Source organism: Macrosteles quadrilineatus, unplaced genomic scaffold (genome assembly GCF_028750875.1).
Source record: "Macrosteles quadrilineatus isolate MER2022 unplaced genomic scaffold, UCM_ALF_1.0 Scaffold_6__1_contigs__length_79288215, whole genome shotgun sequence".
Lineage (NCBI taxonomy): Eukaryota > Metazoa > Arthropoda > Insecta > Hemiptera > Cicadellidae > Macrosteles > Macrosteles quadrilineatus.
In genome coordinates, this window is record NW_026542599.1 from 38115839 (window position 1) to 38141426 (window position 25588).

A 25588-nucleotide genomic window follows, 5' to 3' on the forward strand; every position below is an offset into this window, starting at 1 on the left:
AGGTTCTAATCCGGATGGTATATCCAGGTGTTTTTCCATTTTTTTCAAAATTTTGATTTTTAATGTAGATTTTCCCATAAAAACCCATATAACAACAAACAACGGAAAAATAGGATTTTCTCAAAAATGGCTTGAACAATTTTGATTAAAAGGTAGTAAGTTGTAGTCCTTTACATTCTGCCCATTTCTGTAAAAATTACGAAACTCTTGTGATTTTTTACTATAAAATATCATATTTACTCTCACCGCTTACCTATGTTAAAGGTTGTTGACAAGCTTATGGGAGAAATGTGTCAGAATGCTGATACCGTTTATTTTCTTTTAGAAAACTCTAAATAAAGAGTGAGATACTGAGTTTTCTAAGGAGAACATATTTCATCATAAGCCATTAAGTTTATTTTAGGAAATATTTTAAGTCAGCATCAAAAAACTTTTGAAAATATTTAGCCCCAGCATATATTCTCTGGTATTCATTCAAAGAGGTTAAAGCTGTATATTACAGAGTCAGAGTTGAGAATTAATAATTAAATGACAGAATAACTTATACAGTGAGCAATGGTGTTGTGTAAAATACAGTTGTTTTCCAATGATACTGCCATCTAGGAAATATTATTCAGTCTCAAAAGATAGGTACCAAAAGATAGTGACAAAGCTTTTAAAGATTATTTTTTTACAGCAATGACAATATTGGTCAATTCATCATCGTGGTACTATAAGCAATATTAATTAATACTATCAGTATTTAAAAAAAACACAATCTCTGTATTTGTCCGTGACTAACTTATAAAAATTCCAGTGTAGACAAGGTGAAGATAACATCAGACAAATTCCGCTGACTAGGTGTCTGGGTGAAGGGTGAGTCATGCCATGTGCTTTCTGTACAGGCCTGCTACAGATAACAAAAGCTCAGATGTTATTTGAAATACTGTACTACCAAGTAAATGAAGAACAGAGCTTAAAAATATCTTGCCACAGAAAACCCGTAGACTGACTATATTCATTAGAATCATTAAAATACTTTCTTTAAATTTTTAATTAAAAACTTGCCAATACAATAAAAGTTAAATTAATAACTTGTGATTATAAATAAAGTTGTGACTTTTTACCTTTATGGTTACATTAAAAACTGTCCGCTACTTTCTGGCACTGTGCCCTCATCAGAGTTAAATCGTTAATAACAATTTTGTCGTTTCCGTCCAAAAGTAGAAGCCTCTTAAGTAAATTCATAAGAAAAATACTAAGCCAGTACCAAACATTAGACACTGCATTTATGGCAAAGAAGAGGACTTGAAACTAAAAATGCACAATATTAAATCAAAATGTATTTAGTTCAGTATATAAAAATATAAAATACATAAGAAGTATATGTAACTGGAATGATAATGTTGAAACTAGAATATACTATATAAAATTACTGTCACACGCCACACACATTTCATTGGTATATTTAAGAATTAAATTCTCTAAAAGATTGTGTTTTGCTATGACCAAGTAACATAATATTTACTTTTAACTAACAAACAATGTTAATGTTTCTTAAAATGTATTTTGAACTACTCGTACAATACAATAAGATATTAAGCCACAATTTCAACTAGAACATTACATAAAAACTAAGTTGTTTTAGATTTAAAATTGCACACAATATTTTCCTAAGGCACTGTCTTTACTCAAAGAAAACACTTTCATATTCTTACAGTTTGTACATGAATGAGTAATGTACAGTTAAGTAGTCCATGCTCTAGATAACAACCACTCATTCCTAGAACGACTAGATAAACCTACAATATTGTCATATTTTGGATTCTAATGTTGTAACACAGTGTTTTAATAGCAAAATATTCATTTTTATAACCTTGCAATTCATATATTTAATTTTTTAACCCCCCTTTGTTGTAAATAGACTACAAACCTACAAAAACATCAAGGAATAACATACAATAAATGTCTAGACTCATAAAATGCACAGAACATGTGTATAGTAACATAGTAACATTTTCTGACATTAAAGCATAATAAAATATACAACACTCATATTCCACACATTGCTCCTTCTAGCACTATTGAACAAGGCTACTTTATAGCAGCCTTGACTATTCAATTGTATAACAAGTAAGTAAATGGTTTGGCTATTTAGTCGAGTTAACAATCACTAATTCATATGAAATTCACTACTAACAAATGTTGGAGTACAATTTTTTTAAATATTGATTTTATCATATATGTTTGTTTATACTGTTTAAGTCTTGTTTCAGTTGTTAACACAAACTAATTGCACAGTGCAATTAGAACCAAACCTCAACTTCCTAAGTAAAAGCTCTATTTTGACTCCAAATTGTTCAGTACAGTCCACATATGTTCAGTTAGAAGTTACACCATTTTGAGCATCAGGTAAAGAGCTTTTTATGAAATATGTTAAACACTATGAGATTTAGCGCAAAATATGTTATTTACAAAAAATTATCCATGGTAAGTATCTAATGAAATATCCTTTTAACAATCTTACTTAATAATTGGAACAATTACCGAGATAAAAATGGCAATTTTCAAAAATATTTAACAAGTTTAAATATAATTTATCACATTGCTATGAAAACTAACTATAACAGTACTATACTACTGAACAGTTGTGAGCCAAAAGTAATCTTTCACTTTGGTTGTTGAGGCTAAACTGCTGTTTGACTAATTATTGCATCATAATAGAAACCACATAAATGAGAATTTATCACATAATAGCCCTTGGTTACAATGTTTTGTAGGCCAATGTTTTAGTGATTATATAACAAACAAAATAAAACACTCAAACATACTATATTAGGTACTACCTATATAGTCAATGGTACTACTGACAATATCTTACTAATATATAATATTTAAAGAATCGGATAAATATGATGGTGATGCTATACTAATATCTGATCAACTATTCAAGATAAAAATTACAAATTCCTGTAAAATTCCACAAGTAGGAATATGGCAATAATAATATATTGGCTATTTAATAAATAAACTAAATGCATTAAAACAAAACATAGACTAAAAACCAAAATGAAAATATAAAAAAGCTATCATAGAAAATAGCTAATCGGCTAGGGTAAATCTCGAGTACAATTGACTTTCATTTCAACCACCTTACTATTGTATGGTTTTACAAGTAGTTGATACATAATCACAATAATAATCTCTTATCTCCATAAAATTCAACTTCTGGTGAAACAGTGTATATTCTAAAAACAATTACCTTGATAACAAAGCTAAAATGTTTTGCACTTTACTAAACAGCAAACTGAATTTTACAGTTTGCCCTCCAGTTTCAACCATTTGATTCTTAAGTCTTCTCTCCTCACAGTTAATAACTTCAGACAGGTGGGATCTGAAACAAATAAAATTAAAATACTGAAGAGATAATTAAATAAACAATAGTTCAAATTATTGTTTTAATTAATCAATTTGCTGACCTTCTGAAACAAAATAATTTATATACAAACAACTTTCTCTAAATACCACGTTTTTAAATGCACTAAAAGGTGGAAAATAATTTATAAATATGTGGAGAGAACAAATACTTGTAAGATTTAAACCAAAAACCGTGGGGCGCATGCAATTGATAATAACAAAGAGCCGGTATGAGTAAATTAGCTATTTCATGCGCCCCACGTTTTTCATTTTAAATCTTACACTATATTCTCTCAACATATTTATAAATTATTTTCTACTTTCTAGTGCGTTTTAAAATGTGTTTTATATGGCCTGTTAATACACAACCAATACCTTTTGACCTGTAATCAGATCTTTTATCTTCACTTTGAATTGTTTGTAATGAAATGAAGAATTTTAAAATGGCAACTGAATAAATATTTAGAACAAGAACAGTATGTATTGGCATTAGGTAGAGAAAAATATAAAAAATTGGTTTTTGGATATTGTTTACCGGTTGCTTCAGAGAAGTGAATGTGTATTGCAATTACACAGCATCAATACTCCTACTTACCTCTTGTCTGGATATAGTTTACTATGATATTTCGAAAATCATCCACGGACAAGATCATTCCATAGTGATAGTATATCATACAATCTGTGCTGAGGTTGCTGGTGATCAGCCCTAACAGCTGATTTGGTGGTCGCAACAATGCCCCACCACTCAAACCTGCGTGGATACAACAGCTGACGTGGACGGGGCCCCCGTCTGGACTGATCTAATCAGAAAACATTGTATCACACAACTGAACAATAATGTAGCCTACAGTAGAACTCTTAACTATCGAAATTGCATATGGAAAGAATTAAAACCCCAAAAATACAGTAATACAAAACATTAAAGAAGACAAAAGCCATGATCAAATAAAATATGTGTTTACCTGTTGTACCAAAAAATTTCATACTATACATTTTTTTATGAGTCATATAACTTATGGGAGCCTCATATTATGGAACTTGTAATACATTTTTTACATTGTGCAACTAACAAATTGTGTGACAAGAAGCTGTCGAGATGTAGAACACTTACCTTTGAAATACAACCTCCCGTGACTGTAGGGGTTCCATTTTCAATAATGGCTGATTCAGTGGAAAGAGGAAAGCCTACAGCAAATACTGCTTCACCTTATAGAACAAAAAATAATAAAATGTAATACTACTAAAATGCTTAAGATAGCCAAATTTGGACAAACATTTGTATATTTTAAATTCTTGTATCTCAGACACAAAAGTAATACAGTATAAACGGTATTGCGCTCACGTCTAGAATTTTAGAAGTACTAACTGGATCACAGAAAATGGATTGAGCACTGTTAAAAACCCCTGTTAGGAGGATTGCAGGTGTATTGTAAAAATAGAGGATGAAGAGAGCTAATAATAGGTATAAAACAAATTTTCACTGTCATGTGATCACTTCCGAGTAAATTCAACCTGTGGGGACTGTCTGTGAACTCTGCTGAATGCAACCAAAACGCTTATTCAGTGTTATAAAAACCCCTTACACCAATGCTAGATTTTTTAGAGCCAGATTGGAGGATTGATTTTGTATAGGTTTTCTGTCAATTATTAAAAATTATAAAGATATCTGCTTGAGTCACAAATAGAATATTTCAACAAGCCGGTTCAACAATAGGCCTCATTCATGACATTGTGAGGTACCCTGTTAAAACGGTTATGCGACAGACCACTCGCCCAGCATTTGTTAGGTCTTTACCACAGTTCATTGCAAGCTTCATTCATTTGATAGAGGACTTTTTTTAAGTGTTCACAATGTGTGTGTTCGTGTTCTGTGTGCATTGTTTGACGACATGAAGAGATGAATAAATGTTAAGCCCTGATGGATATTGCTTAACAAGAGCCAAAATTTGGGGTCATCCACTATATGGTACTATATGGTCCACTATATATCATTATGGTATATGCTAAATCAATGCTAGATCAATGCCAAATTGCACAGTTTTAAGTTTGTAATTTAAGTGGTTTTTTCAAGTTTTTAAAATGAAAGTTGCACGTCAAACACAACTGGAAACATGAGTAAATATTAATAATTAATAGACTTTAAAATATCTCGACTAGTTCACTTGTAATTAGAAATATAAATAACTTACAATTTTCCTGCCAAAAGTCACATGTTTCTCAAGCTTTCAAAATAACCTTTCCAGTAAATCATTACTCACTAATATCATTCTTCTCTGGTTGCATATTTCAAATTGAACACCACAGAATATGATTTCACTATTCTGACAATTTAATTCAAACATAGATAAATAATTAAAACAGGAAGAAAGGTTGTACACTTGATCTGAACAGGACCATTTCCTGTTTGGAAACAGGAATCAGGCTACCTCTCCACCTGTTGCTAGCCAACTTGGACCCTGAGCTTCTTATCAGTGACCTGTCGACTATCTCTCTCTGTCCAGCCTTACACCACAACAATGGTTTGTTTACATACAGGATATCAACTTTACTGACCACTACCTAATTTTAAATAATAATTGACTTATCCATTGGACTTGATAGAGCCGCTGCATTGACAAAGTTATTATACTCTTGGGGAAGAAGACTTGTGACATAAATAAAAAAATATTATTTTATGCTTTCTCTGAAATCATTGTTGGAATTTTTAAAATGAGTTCAAATACTTTAAAGACAGCTAAATATCCATGTGGAAAATGTGGTAAGAGTGCAAACTCGGGAGCCATCTTGTGTCATGGAAATTGTGAAAAATGGTACCATTTAAAGTGTGTAAACTTGCTGTACAGTAAAGTAAAAAATATGTCATCAGCAGAACAAAAATTATGGCATTGTCCAAATTGCTCAGAAACTACAAACACCGTGGAATTTGAAGATTTAAGTCTTAGTTCTACTGTTATAGATAAGGTCGATGACCAACTTAACTGCTCCTCTCTTGCTGATGAAATAAATAAATCCATTATAACAGAAAATGAAGAATTGCGAGAAGAGCTCTTCAAGTCCAAGAACCAAAACTCCCTTTACGCTTTAGAGTTAGAAGATAAAATAAAGGAGATGGAAGAGAATCTAGAGCTAGAAAAACAACTATTTATTAAAAAGGAAGATGACTTCATAAAAAATATTAACTTTTTGCAAAAGAAAATAGAAAACAAAAAAAAAATCTCTGCGAATCTTATGTCTCAGTTAGAGGAAGAAAGTAAACTAAAAACTAACCCAGATGTCATGCTACCCAAACCCTGCAAAAAATGTATGATATATGAAGATGAGATTAAAAAAATGTTTGAGTCAATGAGGTCATTAGAATCTATAATACGGATTTTAGAAAAAGAAAATAAAGCTTTAATAGATAGCTCAAAAATAATAAAAACAGACAGTGTGACTTGCTTGAACTGTTTCCCCCCTATTACAACCAAACACACATCATCATCAGCTGATGTGCATGTGGCGAACAAGTGGAAAGAGGTATTCAGTAACCCTCAACGAAGTCATCAAAATACTTGCAGCCCAAACAGAGAAATTGTGGGAACAGCTGAAGCGGTTTTTACCTCCAAGAATCGTTTTTCTCCCTTACAATCACTCTCAGAAGCAGAAAATCAAGATAAAGATTCTGCTGGACCACTAACAGACAAACAAACTTGTGTAAATAACCCAAGAAGGCAACAGGACAAAGCTATAAATAAAAGGCACGCTCCTGCTAAGAAAAAAAACAATAATAATAAAAAGTCATTGCAAAAGAAAATTCTTCTGTGTGCAGATAGTCATGGCCGTAACTTAGCTTTTCACTTAAATAAGTCCTCTAGATCTGTTGATGCAGTTGGTTTTGTGAGACCAGGAGGTTTGGCAAAACAAATATTAAATGTGGAAAATATTGATGGAGAAAAACTACAAGCTGAAGATGTCCTCATAATTGCTTGTGGTTCGAATGACGTAGCACAGAATGAAGCAAAAGAAGCAATCAACTCAATTGAAAGTATTTTGCATAAATACAATGGATTTAAAATAATTTTGGTTGACTTGCCTACGAGACATGATTTGCCTAGTTGGTCTTGTGTGAATCAAGAAATAAAAAAGACAAACACATCTTTAGAAGCCTTAAGTCATCGTTTTACAAATGTATGCCTTGTCAAGTCAAGCAGTGCAGATAGAGCCTTGCACACAAGGCATGGCATGCATCTGAATGAAGCAGGGAAGAAATGGCTTGTGAACAGAATCTGTGAGAAACTGGCTGGATCAAATGAGCAAACACCACAGTCTTTCCTTATCTCTGACACCAACCAGAAGTCAGAGTCGCAAACCTCCTTCAGAGAACGAGAAGATCTGGGAGAATCCGAAAAACAGTCTCTATGCGAAGCTGCCGACTCCATCGCAGATACCTGTAGCCCCGACCCTACTCTAGTACCAGCGCTAAATGCAGTTCCTGTGGAGAAATCTTTGGGAAACTACCATCTCAGCCCCGCTGCCACGCCTCCATAACACAAGCTGCTACGACACAACTAGACACGCCTTTAGTATCAACAAATAATGAATTAAATATTTTATTTGGTAACGTACAAAGTATTACTAATAAAACTCAAGAAATTGAAATATGTCTGCAAGAGGAAGACTATGCAATCTTTTGTGTTGTTGAGCACTGGCTTAACGATCAAAATTTTGATCTTTACAATTTTGTAGGCTACAAACTTGAATCTATCTTTTATCGGACATCTGGCATTCACGGAGGATCTGCTATCTACATTAAAAGTAACTTAGGCCTTAATGTAAAACCCATTGATCTGGAATATATTAATGTTGAAAGACATTTTGAAGCAACTGCAGTTACGATATGTGATGTTAAATTGATAATTGTGTGCCTCTACAGGCCTAGTGGTGGGGATGAAAACATATTTTTCGAGAAACTAGACTTGCTTCTTGAATGTTTGCTGAAATTCAAGATGGACATTGTTTTTTGCGGCGACCTCAATATGACTAAGCTAACGGCTTGAATACTTCAACTGTTAGGCTTCACAACCTTTTAAGAACAGCAGACCTTTATTGTTCAAACTTTAAACCAACAAGAGGTTTAGCATGTATTGACTATATGGTTACAAACTTAGTACCTACTGAATTTAAAGTAAATGTGCTTGATAATTTAATATCTGACCATAGTTTTTTATCATTTAGGATTTTTAACCGTCTGACAAAAGGACGTAAGATTAATGATCAAAATAGGCTCAACCGTAAAATCATCCGGCCCTTACCAACGAGTGCTATTATGGATTTTAAACTAAGGCTACAAAACATTGACTGGCCTCAATTGCTGGAAGGACTTAATTCTGATGAAATGTACAATAAATTCCATAACACATTTATTGGATGGATGGATATTTACTTTCCAACTAAAGTGAAGAAAAATGTCAAGAATAAACCTAGAGGTCGAAAAAATTGGTACACACCACAGCTAAGGAAAATGAAGGATACTGTAATGGCAATGTTTAGTTTATCCAAACACACTGGAAATGCATTGGATGTAGAAAGGTATAAGCGAGCAAAGAAGATCTACAAAATGGCTTTACTACAAGGTAAAAAGCAAGCCAACCAGACATTCATAGATTCTTCCAGTAATACATGTAAAGCCGCCTGGACAGTTATCAAGAATGAGACTCAACCTAAATCTCAACAACCTGCTACCCCGGATGCCGACACCTTTAACGATTTCTTCTCTTCCATGGTTGCTGATATCAGAGAGAACATCCCTGTCGCTGACTCCACGCCTGATGAACTCCTGGAGGGCCATCGCTTGACACCACATCATCCTCTGTCCTGGCAGCCTGTCGAGTGTAGTGAAGTTGTTAAAATCATTTCAAAGTTGAAAAATACCACAAGTTGTGATATTTATAATGTGTCAAATTTTTTAGTGAAACTGGTGGTTGAAGAAGTGAAAGTGCCTCTCACCTTGTGTTTAAATGCCTTGCTCAGAGAAGGCCTTTTTCCAAGTAAATTAAAAATGTCCAAGGTTGTGCCAATATTTAAGAAAGGGGATCAAGGTGATGTTAAATCATTCAGACCAATCTCTCTGGTACCTGTTTTTTCTAAAGTCTTTGAAGCCGCTATTAAAGATCAGGTAAATTCTTACTTTGAAATAAACAAGTTATTTTCTAGTAGTCAGTTTGGTTTTAGAAAGGGGATGTCTACGGCTGATGCGGTCGGGGGCTTGGTTTCAGGTGTCCTAGCTGGTTTTGATTCTGGCACAGACACTTGCGCAGTTCTGTGTGATCTGTCCAAGGCCTTCGACTGTGTCGATCGTGGCATCCTCTTGAAAAAACTTGAATTTTATGGCATAATTGGTGTTCAAAATTCTCTTTTTAAATCGTACCTCAGCAATCGGCAACAAAAAGTTTTTGCAAATGGTAAATTTTCCCAACTATCTGAGGTTAACTTCGGTGTACCACAGGGGTCGGTGCTTGGGCCTCTCTTGTTTTTAATTATGATCAATGATCTGGAATACAATGTTAGCTGTAGTTCTGTAATGTTTGCAGACGATGTAACTTTTTTTTGTCCAAGTTCAAATGCTAATGAATCTGATTTTAAATTAAGTCACATGGTTGATGAAGCTAATGAATGGTACAAATCAAATATATTGTTACTAAATTTAGATAAAACACAAAAAATTGTATTTTCTTTAAAGAGCTCTGAGAACAATAAGGATAAGGTTGTTAACCTTCTAGGTATCACTCTTGATTCTAGACTGTCTTGGAACCACCAAATCAATAATGTCTGCAAAAAACTCAGTAGGGTCATCTGCCTCTTGAGTAAATTAAAATATTCTGTTGAAATTAGTTACCTTAAAATGGTATACTTTGCTCTATTCCAGAGTGTCATGACCTATGGCCTTCTTATCTGGGGTAATGGCAGTAATATCTATGATGTTTTGATTTTGCAAAAGAGAGCTGTTAGAATTGTCAATAATGCACCCTATCTAGCTCACTGTAGGCCTCTTTTTGTTGATAGTAAAATAATGACTGTTTTAAATATGTACATCTTACTATGTTTGTTGCATGTTAAAAGGAAATTTAGTAGTTTAGTTTTAAATGAAAATGTTCACTCATACAACACTAGAGGCTCTCACTTGATTCATATTCCTTTTGCTAGACTAAGTAAGGTAAAAAATTCTTTTGAAGTCATAGGTATAACACTTTTCAACAAACTAAATTACACCTCTCACCATGTTAGTTATAATGTGTTTAAGACTACTTTGTACAGATGGTTAACTAGCCACCCTTTCTACAAACTAGATGAGTTTTTTAAAAGCGATATTTCAAAATTGATATTTGAAAAGCAACCGCAATGTCCCCAACTTGTTTAATTCTTTGTGCCATTCTAGTCATATTATTTAAGTAACTTGTTTCTGATGTTAACCATTTTGATATAGTCATATTTTTATTTACCTTTGACAATTTGTTCAAAATCAATTTTTATCATCTTGCCATGTTAGTATTGTTTCTATGTACTCGTTCTATTTTGACTTGTATTTTGCTCATATTTTTTGCATATTGCATGTTGTTGTGTTTCACCATGCCATTAGTAGACTAGATTTTAGATTAGAATCAGGCCAGCTTGTCTTAACTTATTTGATAAAACTATCTTTGTTACTATTTCATGTGAAATATATATATATATATATTATGTAGCAAATGACGAACCCTATTGCAATGTAAAATGTTTAAAGGGTAATAAAGATTCTTATTCTTATTCTTATTCTTATAAAGGTCAAAGGACGAGTCAGAGCTGTGGCAGAAATTCTGGCATGTAAATTATATTTAGCAGCTCTGGTGGCCAATGAAAATGAATTTAACTCTATTTTGGCACCTATCCACATTAATAGTTAAAACACACATTTATTTATATCAATTTATATCTTATCTTGTAAATATTTTATCATATTTCTGATTAGATAACTACCAACTACGGGTGACTCCGTCGCCATTATGAGAGACCCCAAGCCAGGAATGTTTCCGACACACAATACAGCTATGTCGAAAGGCAGATCAGTCAGGTTAGTGAACAGAACCTTGGCAGGGTACCTCTCTCCGTTAAATACCACATAAACATTGTTCACGTCCTGAAACAGAATCGTCTATTAAAGTACACTGTAAAACTGGTTGGAAAGATTAGTTCTATTTTTCTTACTATAAGGGCCTATTTAGTATATTATGAGTTATCACTATTAATACTTTGCGAAAAATTAGCTTATTCGATTAATATTTTCAATAGAAAACCTAAACTAACTCATAAGCGTAGACTAAAACAAGTAGAATTATCATCCTATTGTAAAATCTAGCTTTTTTTATGTGTTTTTCGTTTTGTTTAGTAATGTTAGGCGCTGGTTGGTGTCCGTGAAATTTTTGATCTTTTTTTAGGGTTGGTTTAGTGATTTGTGCATTACTTTTTGGTTATAAATCCTGTAATATGGTACAATAAGACTGTATAATACCGGGTGTTTCAAAATGAATGACCTGGTTTTAACGCTTTATAACTTTTATACTATTAAACTTACCGCTATAAAATACACAATCAACGAAAAAGCAACTCAAAGAGTTTATGCCTTCCAAAGACACATTATTTAACAAAATTGATCTAGCAGAACTGTAGATTTAATTGCACAAAGTTAAAAAGTAATCTCCAACTTTTTTCACCACTAAAAATTTGGAGGTTGCTTGACGTTTTTGCAAATTACTTTTAATGGTGAGGAAATCGACGAAAGTGGAAGGTAATATTCCGAAAGAGAATAAAATTTCCTACAATCTACTATTAAGCATTTCTTGAAAATGCTCAATTAAGGTAGCAAAAATTGTCTCAAAATGAAAAAAAAAAATTGAAAATCCCCGTCTTCAATGTAGACAATAGACATAGCAAACATTAAATTTCACACTTTTTTTATTTTAAGGCAAATTTAGGCCACATTCTGTGTCATTCGACATTTCCACAGTCGGGTTAGGTCAGATATAGTATTTGATGTAAGCTCAACTAGGTTACTCACGTTATTCACGACATGAGCGCAGGATAGTACAATGCCGTGTTCAGCATTCACCACAACGCCCGAGCCCCAGCTGTGGCCACTGCGGACGAACAATACTGCAGACGACAATAGCTCTGCAAACCAATAAACATACTTAAGACGTGTAGTAGTGGTTACACCTTTAAATATTGATAACCATAGCATCCTCTAAAACAAGGCCTTGATAAGATAAAATAGGCTAAGTGGCAACAGCCAAAGCGGCATTTTAGTAGTCTTTGCTCTACACTGTTTTATTTATTTTCCCCATCAGGTTGGCAACTGTCAAGTGTCTAACTCAATAATTTAACTTCACACTCCAGCTCCTGAAACCCTGATGTTCATTTTGGCAGCCTCAAGAAAAGTATAAACTAAACATTAAATAATCAAAGCATGTTTTACATACCCATGTTCAAGGGAGATGAAGATTTCTGATTCTGACGTACTGCTGAATAAACCAACATCGGGACGAAGCTTTGAGAATGAGAATTTATGTAACCATGGAGAAGAGCTTTTAAATTCAGGCAAAGAGAAAACCCTGGTTCCTGGTTGGTCAAGACGCATACAACAATACCAATTATAGAATCTTTCTTCCCGCTCTTGAAGCTGTAAAATTTAAGATAACTTAATATAAACAGTCAAGAGTAGTGATAAAAAAAAAAAAAAAAAAATACTAAGTAGACAGGTTTAACCCTTTCACACTTACATACAGACATGCAAAAAAACACTTATTTTTAATACTTCAATTAAATGTTAATTTTTTAGCATGGGAACCCCTAATTTCATGGAAAAAGTTGAACATGATAGTTTTATGATATTTCTAAGTGTCCCATTGACCTGAGCAGTTTTAACACTGAGAACTTAAAGAACAAAAAATCACAAAAAGTAATTAGTGTTAATGAAATTTTGAATTTATGCAATCAAGACAAATGTAGGCCTCCCACTCTAACAACTTAACTTTAGACTCGCCAATTCATGTTTTCTGACACTCTGGAGTGTTGTTCAACAATGCATCAATATACAATATTATTATTTTTTAAAGATGTACAACACGATGTTTGCTATGAGAATCCAGCATTTCCATGTTTTAATGGTAACAATAATTTTTTTTTTTATTTCAAAACTTTATAGGCCTAATACCCCATTCTCATGACCCGATCTTGTTGGTTCGCCAACTCATTCAAGGTTACCCTGTCCTACACCTTCAAGCCAATTTGATCAAAATTACTTGAGTTCATGGACACATATACCACAAGCCATAGACACTGACTGGCTACTACGAGAGGAACCAGTTCAAATAATAAAATACTAGTGCACCTGTTGCTCGAATTCGAGCAATTGCATTACAGGCGACTCAAAGAGTATGGAAATACTCACAATCTACACAACAGTTAGATATAATCAAAATCGTTTGTGAATATCTTATCTCTTTTCAAAAAGCTGATCTTGTTTTTTTTAGTGTTTTCTACAAATTTTTCCCTCTCATAGTCACATTAGGTTGTCTATGATAACGATTATAAATGAAAAAAAAACATTATTTCTATTTCTTCTACTTGGTTGTGTTCTATGACTCTTCTATGTTTCCATTGTTTACAAATCGGTTATTTCAATGATTGCTCAAAAAATGTAGAACAGTGTTAATTCAGTTTTATTTTTAGCCTATATCAAACTGTCCAGGATTTCTCACTCTTTTCCATTCTATACACCAACCCAAGTTTCCTCCACAGATGCAATATGCCAACGAATATCACCTACGTACAATCTCCAAGAAGTGGTAAAAAAAGGCAGAAACCAACCCATACAATAGATATAAGTTAACTCCAAAAGAAAAGAGTTACTTCATTTTGAAAAATTCAATAAATTACAATTTGAATATTAACAGCTGTTTCGTTAAAAAGTATAAGAATTATGCATATGGTCGTAATGTAAACAAATCTGGAGGCAACTTTAAAGGCTTCCGGGGCAGAGCCCCAAGGGAATTGACCTCGTTCCTCTTTTGATGGCTCATCTACAGACCAAGACCTTTCTTTAGAGACCCCTACCAAGTTTCTACGCCCAGCCGTTCTCTCAAATTAGCTGTGACAAAAACCCCGTTTTCCTCCATAAGAATAACATGGGATGGGAATTCAAAGGCCACTGGGGCAGAGCCCCAAGGGAATTCACCATGTTTCTCTTTTGATGGCTCATCTACAGACCAAGACCTTTCTTTAGACACCCCTACCGAGTTTCTACGCCCAGCCGTTCTCTCAAAATAGCTGTGACAAAGAAAAACAGTTTCAAATTAATATATAGATTAGAATTATTTTATATAAAATCCATTCCATAATCTCCGCAGTTTCATGCAGATTTTATAACTGTGTAAATAAATTGAAGATCGAGCAACTATAATAACTATGATACCTGTAAACATTTTTGAAACACATTAAACAGTTTGAAAACCATCACCATGGATTTCACGTTTCGTTAACACTATCTTTACACGATTGTTGCATAAACTACTATTAATGAATTCATTCAAATGAAACAAGAGTTAAATTTATTTGAAAGACGACCTGGAAACCAGAACATCTCACAACTATGCACCATTAATCCGGACTGTTTGAATAAAGTTATCAGCTGTGTTTATATTAGACGTTACTGTACAGCATATCTAACACTTTAAGAATCTAAGTTAGACTTACACATAGATTGGAGCACCCTCAACGCCAGGAACCAGTGATACATCCATCAGAAATTGTTCTCCATCTGTTCCATACGTTTTGCTAATTATTCCTCGGGCCAAAGAGTTGTGAAACAACAAGTCGTTAAAAGGAGTAGATTCTACGCATACCTCTAATCCTGTATTGAAAGCCGTTTTTTCAATGAGTCTCAACAATGTAAAAAATGTTTGAACAAACCTTCGTTTGGATGGTCCAATCATCAATATCAAGAAATCTGACGATATCTCAATATATTGGTTTGCATTTTGGTCCATATTTTCATAATTCACATAAAATTCTTTTAAACTGTCATGAGTGTACAAGCTGCAAAGTCTTGCTTCTTGCGTCTCATATTGCATGTCATCATTTTTATTTGGCCCAATAACCTCAAAGTTAAAAGTCACATTTGTAGGATTTTCAACAAACAACTGTTGTTTTGAAAGTTCATCCCTCAAAGCCTTATATACATCAGGTGTGATATGACAACTAAAATTTTCATAGTACAGTCTGTGCAGTAAGCTGCCATGTGCTATTATAACATTGTTAAATTGCAAGGCAGAGGCGTAAACCAAGCCGTACTCAGTGTGACTAACTCCTATGAAAACTGACTCCACTGTTTCACTCATTTTCTCTTAGTTCTTGTTAGGTTCTGATTTTCTTTTAAAATTGTTGTTATCAAACTCTCAATTAAGACGTATGCTAATGAATAACAATAGTTGAAATTTAGTTTGAATATAAAGATCTTCTTCTGCCACAACGGTTGATTAGTGTGGTTGTTAGGCCTTAGATGAATGCTGGGTTATTCAACTTGGTTCACTTGGTCCATAACATTCCAACAGCTATGCAAGGGACTGTATAGTGATGTGTTAGCAGTGATGTAACTAGTGTACACCTGTAACAGAAAAAATGTTTCTGACAACAACAAGAAAGGTAATTGCAGGGGACTGTATAGTGATGTGTTGGAAGCAATGTAACTAGTGTACACCTGTAACAGAAAAAATGTTTCTGACAACAACAAGAAAGGTAATTGCAGGGGACTGTATATAGTGATGTGTTGGCAGCAATGTAACTAGTGTACACCTGTAACAGAAAAAATGTTTCTGACAACAACAAGAAAGGTAATTGCAGGGGACTGTATATAGTGATGTGTTGGCAGCGATGTAACTAGTGTACACCTGTAACAGAAACAATGTTTCTGACAACAACAAGAAAGGTAATTGCAGGGGACTGTATATAGTGATGTGTTGGCAGCGATGTAACTAGTGTACACCTGTAACAGAAACAATGTTTCTGACAACAACAAGAAAGGTAATTGCAGGGGACTGTATATAGTGATGTGTTGGCAGCGATGTAACTAGTGTACACCTGTAACAGAAACAATGTTTCTGACAACAACAAGAAAGGTAATTGCAAGGGACTGTATATAGTGATGTGTTAGCAGCAATGTAACTAGTGTACACCTGTAACAGAAACAATGTTTCTGACAACAACAAGAAAGGTAATTGCAGGGGACTGTATATAGTGATGTGTTGGCAGCGATGTAACTAGTGTACACCTGTAACAGAAACAATGTTTCTGACAACAACAAGAAAGGTAATTGCAGGGGACTGTATATAGTGATGTGTTGGCAGCGATGTAACTAGTGTACACCTGTAACAGAAACAATGTTTCTGACAACAACAAGAAAGGTAATTGCAAGGGACTGTATAGTGATGTGTTAGCAGCGATGTAACTAGTGTACACCTGTCAAAGAATAAATGTTTCTGACAACAACAAGAAAGGTAATTGCAGGGGACTGTATAGTGATGTGTTAGCAGCAATGTAACTAGTGTACACCTGTAACAGAAAAAATGTTTCTGACAACAACAAGAAAGGTAATTGCAGAGGACTGTATATAGTGATGTGTTGGCAGCAATGTAACTAGTGTACACCTGTAACAGAAACAATGTTTCTGACAACAACAAGAAAGGTAATTGCAGGGGACTGTATATAGTGATGTGTTGGCAGCGATGTAACTAGTGTACACCTGTAACAGAAACAATGTTTCTGACAACAACAAGAAAGGTAATTGCAGGGGACTGTATATAGTGATGTGTTGGCAGCGATGTAACTAGTGTACACCTGTCAAAGAATAAATGTTTCTGACAACAACAAGAAAGGTAATTGCAGGGGACTGTATAGTGATGTGTTAGCAGCAATGTAACTAGTGTACACCTGTAACAGAAAAAATGTTTCTGACAACAACAAGAAAGGTAATTGCAGGGGACTGTATATAGTGATGTGTTGGCAGCAATGTAACTAGTGTACACCTGTAACAGAAAAAATGTTTCTGACAACAACAAGAAAGGTAATTGCAGAGGACTGTATATAGTGATGTGTTGGCAGCAATGTAACTAGTGTACACCTGTAACAGAAAAAATGTTTCTGACAACAACAAGAAAGGTAATTGCAGAGGACTGTATATAGTGATGTGTTGGCAGCGATGTAACTAGTGTACACCTGTCAAAGAATAAATGTTTCTGACAACAACAAGAAAGGTAATTGCAGAGGACTGTATATAGTGATGTGTTGGCAGCAATGTAACTAGTGTACACCTGTCAAAGAATAAATGTTTCTGACAACAACAAGAAAGGTAATTGCAGGGGACTGTATAGTGATGTGTTAGCAGCAATGTAACTAGTGTACACCTGTAACAGAAAAAATGTTTCTGACAACAACAAGAAAGGTAATTGCAGGGGACTGTATATAGTGATGTGTTGGCAGCAATGTAACTAGTGTACACCTGTAACAGAAAAAATGTTTCTGACAACAACAAGAAAGGTAATTGCAGAGGACTGTATATAGTGATGTGTTAGCAGCAATGTAACTAGTGTACACCTGTAACAGAAAAAATGTTTCTGACAACAACAAGAAAGGTAATTGCAGAGGACTGTATATAGTGATGTGTTGGCAGCAATGTAACTAGTGTACACCTGTAACAGAAAAAATGTTTCTGACAACAACAAGAAAGGTAATTGCAGAGGACTGTATATAGTGATGTGTTGGCAGCAATGTAACTAGTGTACACCTGTAACAGAAAAAATGTTTCTGACAACAACAAGAAAGGTAATTGCAGGGGACTGTATAGTGATGTGTTGGCAGCAATGTAACTAGTGTACACCTGTAACAGAAAAAATGTTTCTGACAACAACAAGAAAGGTAATTGCAGGGGACTGTATATAGTGATGTGTTGGCAGCGATGTAACTAGTGTACACCTGTAACAGAAACAATGTTTCTGACAACAACAAGAAAGGTAATTGCAGGGGACTGTATATAGTGATGTGTTGGCAGCGATGTAACTAGTGTACACCTGTAACAGAAACAATGTTTCTGACAACAACAAGAAAGGTAATTGCAGGGGACTGTATATAGTGATGTGTTGGCAGCAATGTAACTAGTGTACACCTGTAACAGAAACAATGTTTCTGACAACAACAAGAAAGGTAATTGCAGAGGACTGTATATAGTGATGTGTTGGCAGCGATGTAACTAGTGTACACCTGTAACAGAAAAAATGTTTCTGACAACAACAAGAAAGGTAATTGCAGGGGACTGTATAGTGATGTGTTAGCAGCAATGTAACTAGTGTACACCTGTAACAGAAAAAATGTTTCTGACAACAACAAGAAAGGTAATTGCAGAGGACTGTATATAGTGATGTGTTGGCAGCAATGTAACTAGTGTACACCTGTAACAGAAAAAATGTTTCTGACAACAACAAGAAAGGTAATTGCAAGGGACTGTATAGTGATGTGTTGGCAGCAATGTAACTAGTGTACACCTGTAACAGAAACAATGTTTCTGACAACAACAAGAAAGGTAATTGCAAGGGACTGTATAGTGATGTGTTAGCAGCGATGTAACTAGTGTACACCTGTAACAGAAACAATGTTTCTGACAACAACAAGAAAGGTAATTGCAAGGGACTGTATAGTGATGTGTTAGCAGCGATGTAACTAGTGTACACCTGTAACAGAAACAATGTTTCTGACAACAACAAGAAAGGTAATTGCAAGGGACTGTATAGTGATGTGTTGGCAGCAATGTAACTAGTGTACACCTGTAACAGAAACAATGTTTCTGACAACAACAAGAAAGGTAATTGCAAGGGACTGTATAGTGATGTGTTAGCAGCAATGTAACTAGTGTACACCTGTAACAGAAACAATGTTTCTGACAACAACAAGAAAGGTAATTGCAAGGGACTGTATAGTGATGTGTTAGCAGCGATGTAACTAGTGTACACCTGTCAAAGAATAAATGTTTCTGACAACAACAAGAAAGGTAATTGCAAGGGACTGTATAGTGATGTGTTAGCAGCAATGTAACTAGTGTACACCTGTAACAGAAAAAATGTTTCTGACAACAACAAGAAAGGTAATTGCAGAGGACTGTATATAGTGATGTGTTGGCAGCAATGTAACTAGTGTACACCTGTAACAGAAAAACTGTTTCTGACAACAACAAGAAAGGTAATTGCAAGGGACTGTAGTGATGTGTTGGCAGCAATGTAACTAGTGTACACCTGTAACAGAAAAAAACACCAGGAACCAGTGATGCATCCATCAGAAATTGTTCTCGATGTGTTCCATACGTTTTGCTAACTATTCCTCGGGCCAAAGAGTTGTGAAACAACAAGTCGTTAAAAGGAGTAGATTCTACGCATACCTCTACTCCTGTATTGAAAGCCGTTTTTTCAATGAGTCTCGACAATGTAAAAAATTTTTGAACAAACCTTCGTTTGGATGGTCCAATCATCAATATCAAGAAATCTGACGATATCTCAATATATTGGTTTGCGTTTTGATTCATATTTTCATAATTCACATACAATTCTATTAAACTGTCATGAGTGTACAAGCTGCAAAGTCTTGCTTCTTGCATCTCATATTGCATTTTATCATTTTTATTTGGCCCAATAACCTCAAAGTTAAAAGTCACATTTGTAGGATTTTTAACAAACAACTGTTGTTTTGAAAGTTCATCCCTCAAAGCCTTATATACAACAGGTGTGATATGACGACTAAAATTTTCATAGTACAGTCTGTGCAGTAAACTGCCATGTGCTATTGTAACATTGTTAAATTGCAAGGCAGAGGCGTAAACCAAGCCGTATTAAATTATATAGTCTCATCATTGTGTTGATAGGTGACTGAGCCCCTAGGCAAGTCCATGAGAAGGACGGACTGAACAATGCGCAGCTCTGGAAGAGTTCGGCGAACAAGGAACGCTAAACGAGATAAGAGCTCGCTGTCATCAACCTTATCATTGAGAAGTTTGTGTGGAAAGATATAAGCATCCCCCCATCACGACGTTGCTTTTTGACCATTTCAAACAAGTTTAAAAGAGTGTGGTAAGATACCGGTACATCAAATATGAAGTACCGGTATCCAAACTTCTTGAAGAATAAATATCTAAGGAATTTGATTTATATTTGCTCAATCATGTCGACAAGATAGGTTTGATGAGGATACCACACAGTTGCTCCAAACAAAACTCAAGTTTAGGCCGTACCAGGGTACAATATTAGGCCTAGGCCTATTATAATTATTATTATTTATATTACCTATTATTTATGTAAAATTCTATGAATGAATAGAGAAGCATCATTTAGACCTACACCTACTCAAACCACGTATCATCAGACAAGCTAGACAAAAAAATTAGGGTAAATATTTGGGCGAAAGTCTGTTTCTTTTTGGGTCACTGTTGCCTTGGAAAACAAACGCTCAGAGGCACAAGCATGGCCATTTGACTCAGATGTTTCCTTCTGACACTTACGATACGATACTGGCCTCTTGGTATTGATACCAAGTAAATGTCGGAATAGCCGATACCGATATGATACGATACCAGCAGTACCAATAAGGGTAAACTTCTGTATCTGTTGTCAAAAACAACCTAAAGAAAAATTATTCGATATATTGATTATTTCATTTGATATATCGATTGGTTAGTTAGATATATTGAATGAAATAATCGATATATCAATGGATATTTTGATTTGGTTGTTTTTGACAACAGATGGGGAAATCTACCCCAATAAAAGTATCGAAACCTACTGGTAGGGTAGCCTACTCGTATCAATAGTGTCGCAAGATCCCTAGCCAGTGGAGAAATTAGTTTTAGCGACTAGTCAATTTTATAGTTGTTTGCAAGATGAAGGCCTTGTTAAGCATTATAGGCCTATTGGCCCTAGGCCTAGCGCTATTTTGTGAGTTCTTTATAAGCTAAAGTCCAAACGATATGGTAATTACCGTACCCTATTAATTACAGAGGATGATTTTTTGTCTTTTTATTTTACTGCTGTGTTTAACTTAGTTCTTTCCTTGTGTAAAATCATTCAAGAGTTTATGGCAAATAAAACTGAATGAATTTATTTAGACAATGTGAAGTTTTACTTGCCTGAAAGGTGTTAGTTATGGTTGGGTGTGATTTATGAAAAATATCCTGATATTTTGTTAGTATAACAAACTTTTCATTTTAGTATCTTACTTTATAGTTTTTTACCTCCTGAATCCAAATATACAATTACTTTTCACCGCTGATGAATATTTCTTAAAATATTGCCGTAAAAATATACAACATTAAGTTACAATAAACAAGGTAGGATGGATGGCATTTAATTTACAAGTGGAATGAACTGTGGGTTAACTAAGCCTACAGCCGACTCTTTTTAACCACACGACAAGACACTCCCGTCACAAGTTAAGGTTTTTTAAGTGAAGAGAGTAATATGGTTGATGATAAAAATAAACATCGTTGATATAACATAATAACATTGTTGACTATAAACTTTAGAAACCTCTCAAGTGATTCTGTAATCAATATTTTTTTCTAAAAAAGTAATTTCGTCACATTGTGGAGATATATAGATGGACTAGTGGACTAATTAGGCTACATGTAGTTCTTATTTAGGAATGTCAAGGGTGGTAGGTCGTGCTTTAACTACGTGAATTCATGACTGCATTAAGTTAAGTGCAGTCAGGTTAAGTGAAGTTAGGTTAAATTAGGAAGGTTAAGTTTGGGTTAGGCTAAATGAATCGAGTTGGTAAGTTGACTGTTTTCTTAAAATTAAATTCCTGAGAAAAACACTACAAATTACTAAATTTGCATAAAGCATGTATAAATACTTGTGCAGTTCGACCCCCTATAAGCTTACTAGCAACAATAGGCAGTATTAATTACACAGAGGATACGCGTCCGGTAACCGGACGTGGATTAGGCGTCCGGCAGTGACGTCACCCGTCACCGGATTGTGGGGGCCCGGAACGACATTACCACAACAAAGTACAGCCATCGGTGTTCGCGGTGTAGTGGATAGAGTGCTCGTCTGATATGCAAAAGGTAGGCCTACCTGCTTCGAACCCCATCGGAGTACACTTCCATATCTGTAAGCACAAACAGACGAATGAAAATATCGATAGATATGCCAATATCGAATTAAACAATCGAATACCGGCAATCAATATTAGGTAACTTACTACAACGGTTGTTTGTGCCAACAGATATGGAAGTGTACCCTCCCATCGGTAAACCTTGACTTTTGTAGAAGATTTCGCCTTGAATGCCATTTCTTCTTAACTGTAAGTTAGACCTACATATTTTGTTAGAATTTTTGGCATTTATAATTTTATTTTGTGAACAGAATTTAACCGTCATTCGATTTTTTCACTATCAGCAAGTTTGGTTAGTTAAGTAAGGTTAGGACAGTAAATAGCCAAATGCACGTCCGGTATCCTCTGCGAATTAGCCTAGTTAACCTATAAATCCAAAATCCAATTACTTACTCTTGGATAAGCGTGCACAAGAACCTGTTAAGTCTCTCTGAAACAACTAGGCCTATACACTACTAAAAACAAAACAGTAATTAAAGTATTAAGTAAACACTGAGACTGATACTGAAAGAAAACCAATTCACTCCACCTAGGCCTAGGGAAAATGACGATGACAATCAATGCAATGACAGACAGCTGAGACCAAGATGCATGGAGTAAAAGAGGTGGGCCAGACAGAGCGCGCCCCTCTCCCCCCCTCGCCTATCGGACTGAGGCAGTGACGTCACTGCAGTCCTCGAGCCACTACTCACAGCCCGTACACAACACTTTTAGATGTTATATTGCGTTGTTTACGCCAGTTTGTACTACGCAATTGTTAAAATTGGTTTTGCTTGGGTTTCAATATATTAATATGTTATTCCTTATTATATTACTACTAAAATATTAGAGCAATTGTTGATTAAATTGATGTCCATTTCTGCAATTGTTGTTATATCACTAAGGATATAAAATTATTATATATTATACTCTGATCCGGTAAATAGCATCTAATTTTATGATGTATATATTTTAAGGATAGCCTACTTAACTGGTTCATGAATATATTAGTAACTAAATTAGATAGGTACCCTTGGGATTTTTAAAATTATTAATTAAATCAAACAAACATTTTTCACTATACAGATATACCAAATAAAAGTAGCTTTTGGTAATGTACAATCATTATTAGATTAGTGTAATTAGGAATGGAGGTTTATATTTTTATGAATGGAAAGAAAACACATTTTAAATAAAACACTTTATTTACAAGGTGTATCTCTCACCATTGGACATGCAATCAGATATAAACATACATTGCGTTATTAGAGTTCTCGAAATCTTTTACTTACTCTTAAATTTAGTACTGCGACGATGACGTTTCTTAGTTGATTATTTTTTATTTTTCGTTGCCGTTCATTTGTTTTTGCCTGTTTAAAAAACTTCAATATCATTAAACTCTACTGTTCTTCTTTGAACAAATAGCTCAAAATGGTCTAGTGGTAAACAATTAACTTTATGGCGTATGACATAATGTCTTAACTTTCTTCACAGGACCATTTATTCATCAAAGCATTTTATATATTTAATTTTCAATTTAAAAAATTCCTTTTCCAAACTCTCAATTTTCATTTAGCCTACATTACGGTGTAGATTGCAAATTTTTTTTGTTTCCCGGGTAAAGTTTTCTGAATTTTCGTTTTGTCAAGCATTCCTTCGCATCACTGCGATAATACTGTTTTCAGAAGATACAAGTTTGATTCTGGGCTCACGAATGTTTAACATTCCCCAAACCCAATAATCATTAAATTAATTCCTTTAAACATCTTCAAAATAAACAAATATACAAATTTTTGAAATCCAAAAATCGTTTCTTTTGCACCTTTCAATAAAGACAAAGCGTATTTTTTTGGCGAATAAAATATGACTCTTATGTCGGATTGAGTTTTAGTCATAGGTAACCGTCATTAAATATAGCTAGAGCAAACCGCATATCTAGCATTTTTATCTCAGAAAGTAAAGTAAAGTTTTCAGAAAGTAAACTCGTATAAAAACACCGAACAAACGTGCACTTACATAAAAGAGAAAATCCTCTTAACACAAAAATAATAAAGTCTAAAATGAAATATATATGTATATAGGCCTACAAAAGTAATTAATATTTTTCTCGGGGGAAATCATTAGTATTCTCTGAGAGTATTCTTTGGTCAATGCCATCTATCCAAACAGATTTTTGTGGTCTATTTAATTCCTGTAAAATAGTTTGCAGTATCGTAGTTGACTTTGATTTGTAAGCAACATTTATGATTCTCATATAAAATATTATATAATTGGTTGTTGGTTTTTTTTTTTTTGTATCAACAAACCCAAATAAGTTTAACATTAAATTTAATAGAAAAAGAAGAAATTAAAAATGAAAAAGGATGGCGTTTCATTTATAACTAATACCAAAAAGCAGTTGAAGTAACTTTTAAACAGGCAACTTTTTTACCTAGTGCTAAACATATATTTTATTAACTAACCTGGAAAAGGGGAGTGTTATATCTTATTCTAAAATTATTCTAAAGTGTATTTATTATTCCAACTGAATCGGTAGACTCCCGCATTTCATCGCTTTCTATGCAACATACAGGCCTAATTGGTTATTTACTATTGTCAAACTGTTCACAATTCATGTTAGTTCAAAATCATAAAAATCCTTATTTAGTACACAATGATATTTGAGTCATAAACGAGAAATGCTTCCTCCAAACCAGCTTAAATCGTGTCTGAAAAAGTAGGTTTGTGCGTTTAGCATGTATCTAGCGGCGAGGCAGCCGCGGCCGGGACTGCAGTGACGTCATCGCGCGCAGTCCGCTCTGTCTGGCCCACCTCTTTTACTCCATGCATCTTGAGCTGAGACAGCTTAACCGCGACGCGACAGAGGAGGAACAGGAACAGGGCAGGACGCTGAATTTTTATTTCAGGATCAGTGTTGCCTACAGTATTATTTTGAGGCTTCTGATTGCCTGAGGGAACATCATTACAGCAACGATACGATTGATGTCAACGG

At 34.4% G+C, this 25588-nt stretch overlaps 1 protein-coding gene across 2 annotated transcripts; it reads right to left on the reverse strand.

Annotated features, from left to right (window-relative positions):
* Positions 1–1334: 1334 nt before the first annotated feature.
* On the reverse strand, positions 1335–23141 carry LOC128997122 (uncharacterized). Of its 2 annotated transcripts, XM_054422703.1 has the most exons (9): positions 23011–23141; positions 22578–22611; positions 15163–16072; positions 12888–13087; positions 12467–12579; positions 11389–11548; positions 4508–4602; positions 3992–4196; positions 1335–3373 (listed from the first exon to the last, which is right to left on the reverse strand). In XM_054422703.1, exons 3-9 carry the CDS (start codon positions 15804–15806, stop codon positions 3294–3296), a joined length of 1497 nt encoding a protein of 498 aa, XP_054278678.1. In that variant the 5' UTR covers positions 15807–16072; positions 22578–22611; positions 23011–23141; the 3' UTR covers positions 1335–3293. The 2 variants fall into 2 exon arrangements, with proteins under 2 accessions (XP_054278678.1, XP_054278677.1); XM_054422702.1 differs by lacking the exon at positions 22578–22611.
* Between the last annotated feature and the right edge of the window lie 2447 nt (positions 23142–25588).

Bases quoted from the DNA above. Each gene is read 5' to 3' on its own strand.
- LOC128997122 (XM_054422702.1), bottom strand. From the start codon at position 15,806: ATGAGTGAAACAGTGGAGTCAGTTTTCATAGGAGTTAGTCACACTGAG. The intron at 13,088-15,162 runs GTAAGTCTAACT...TAAATTTTACAG, and splicing joins GAGGGTGCTCCAATCTATGT to CTTCAAGAGCGGGAAGAAAG. The intron at 4,197-4,507 runs GTAAGTGTTCTA...TTTTCTGATTAG, and splicing joins CGGGAGGTTGTATTTCAAAG to ATCAGTCCAGACGGGGGCCC.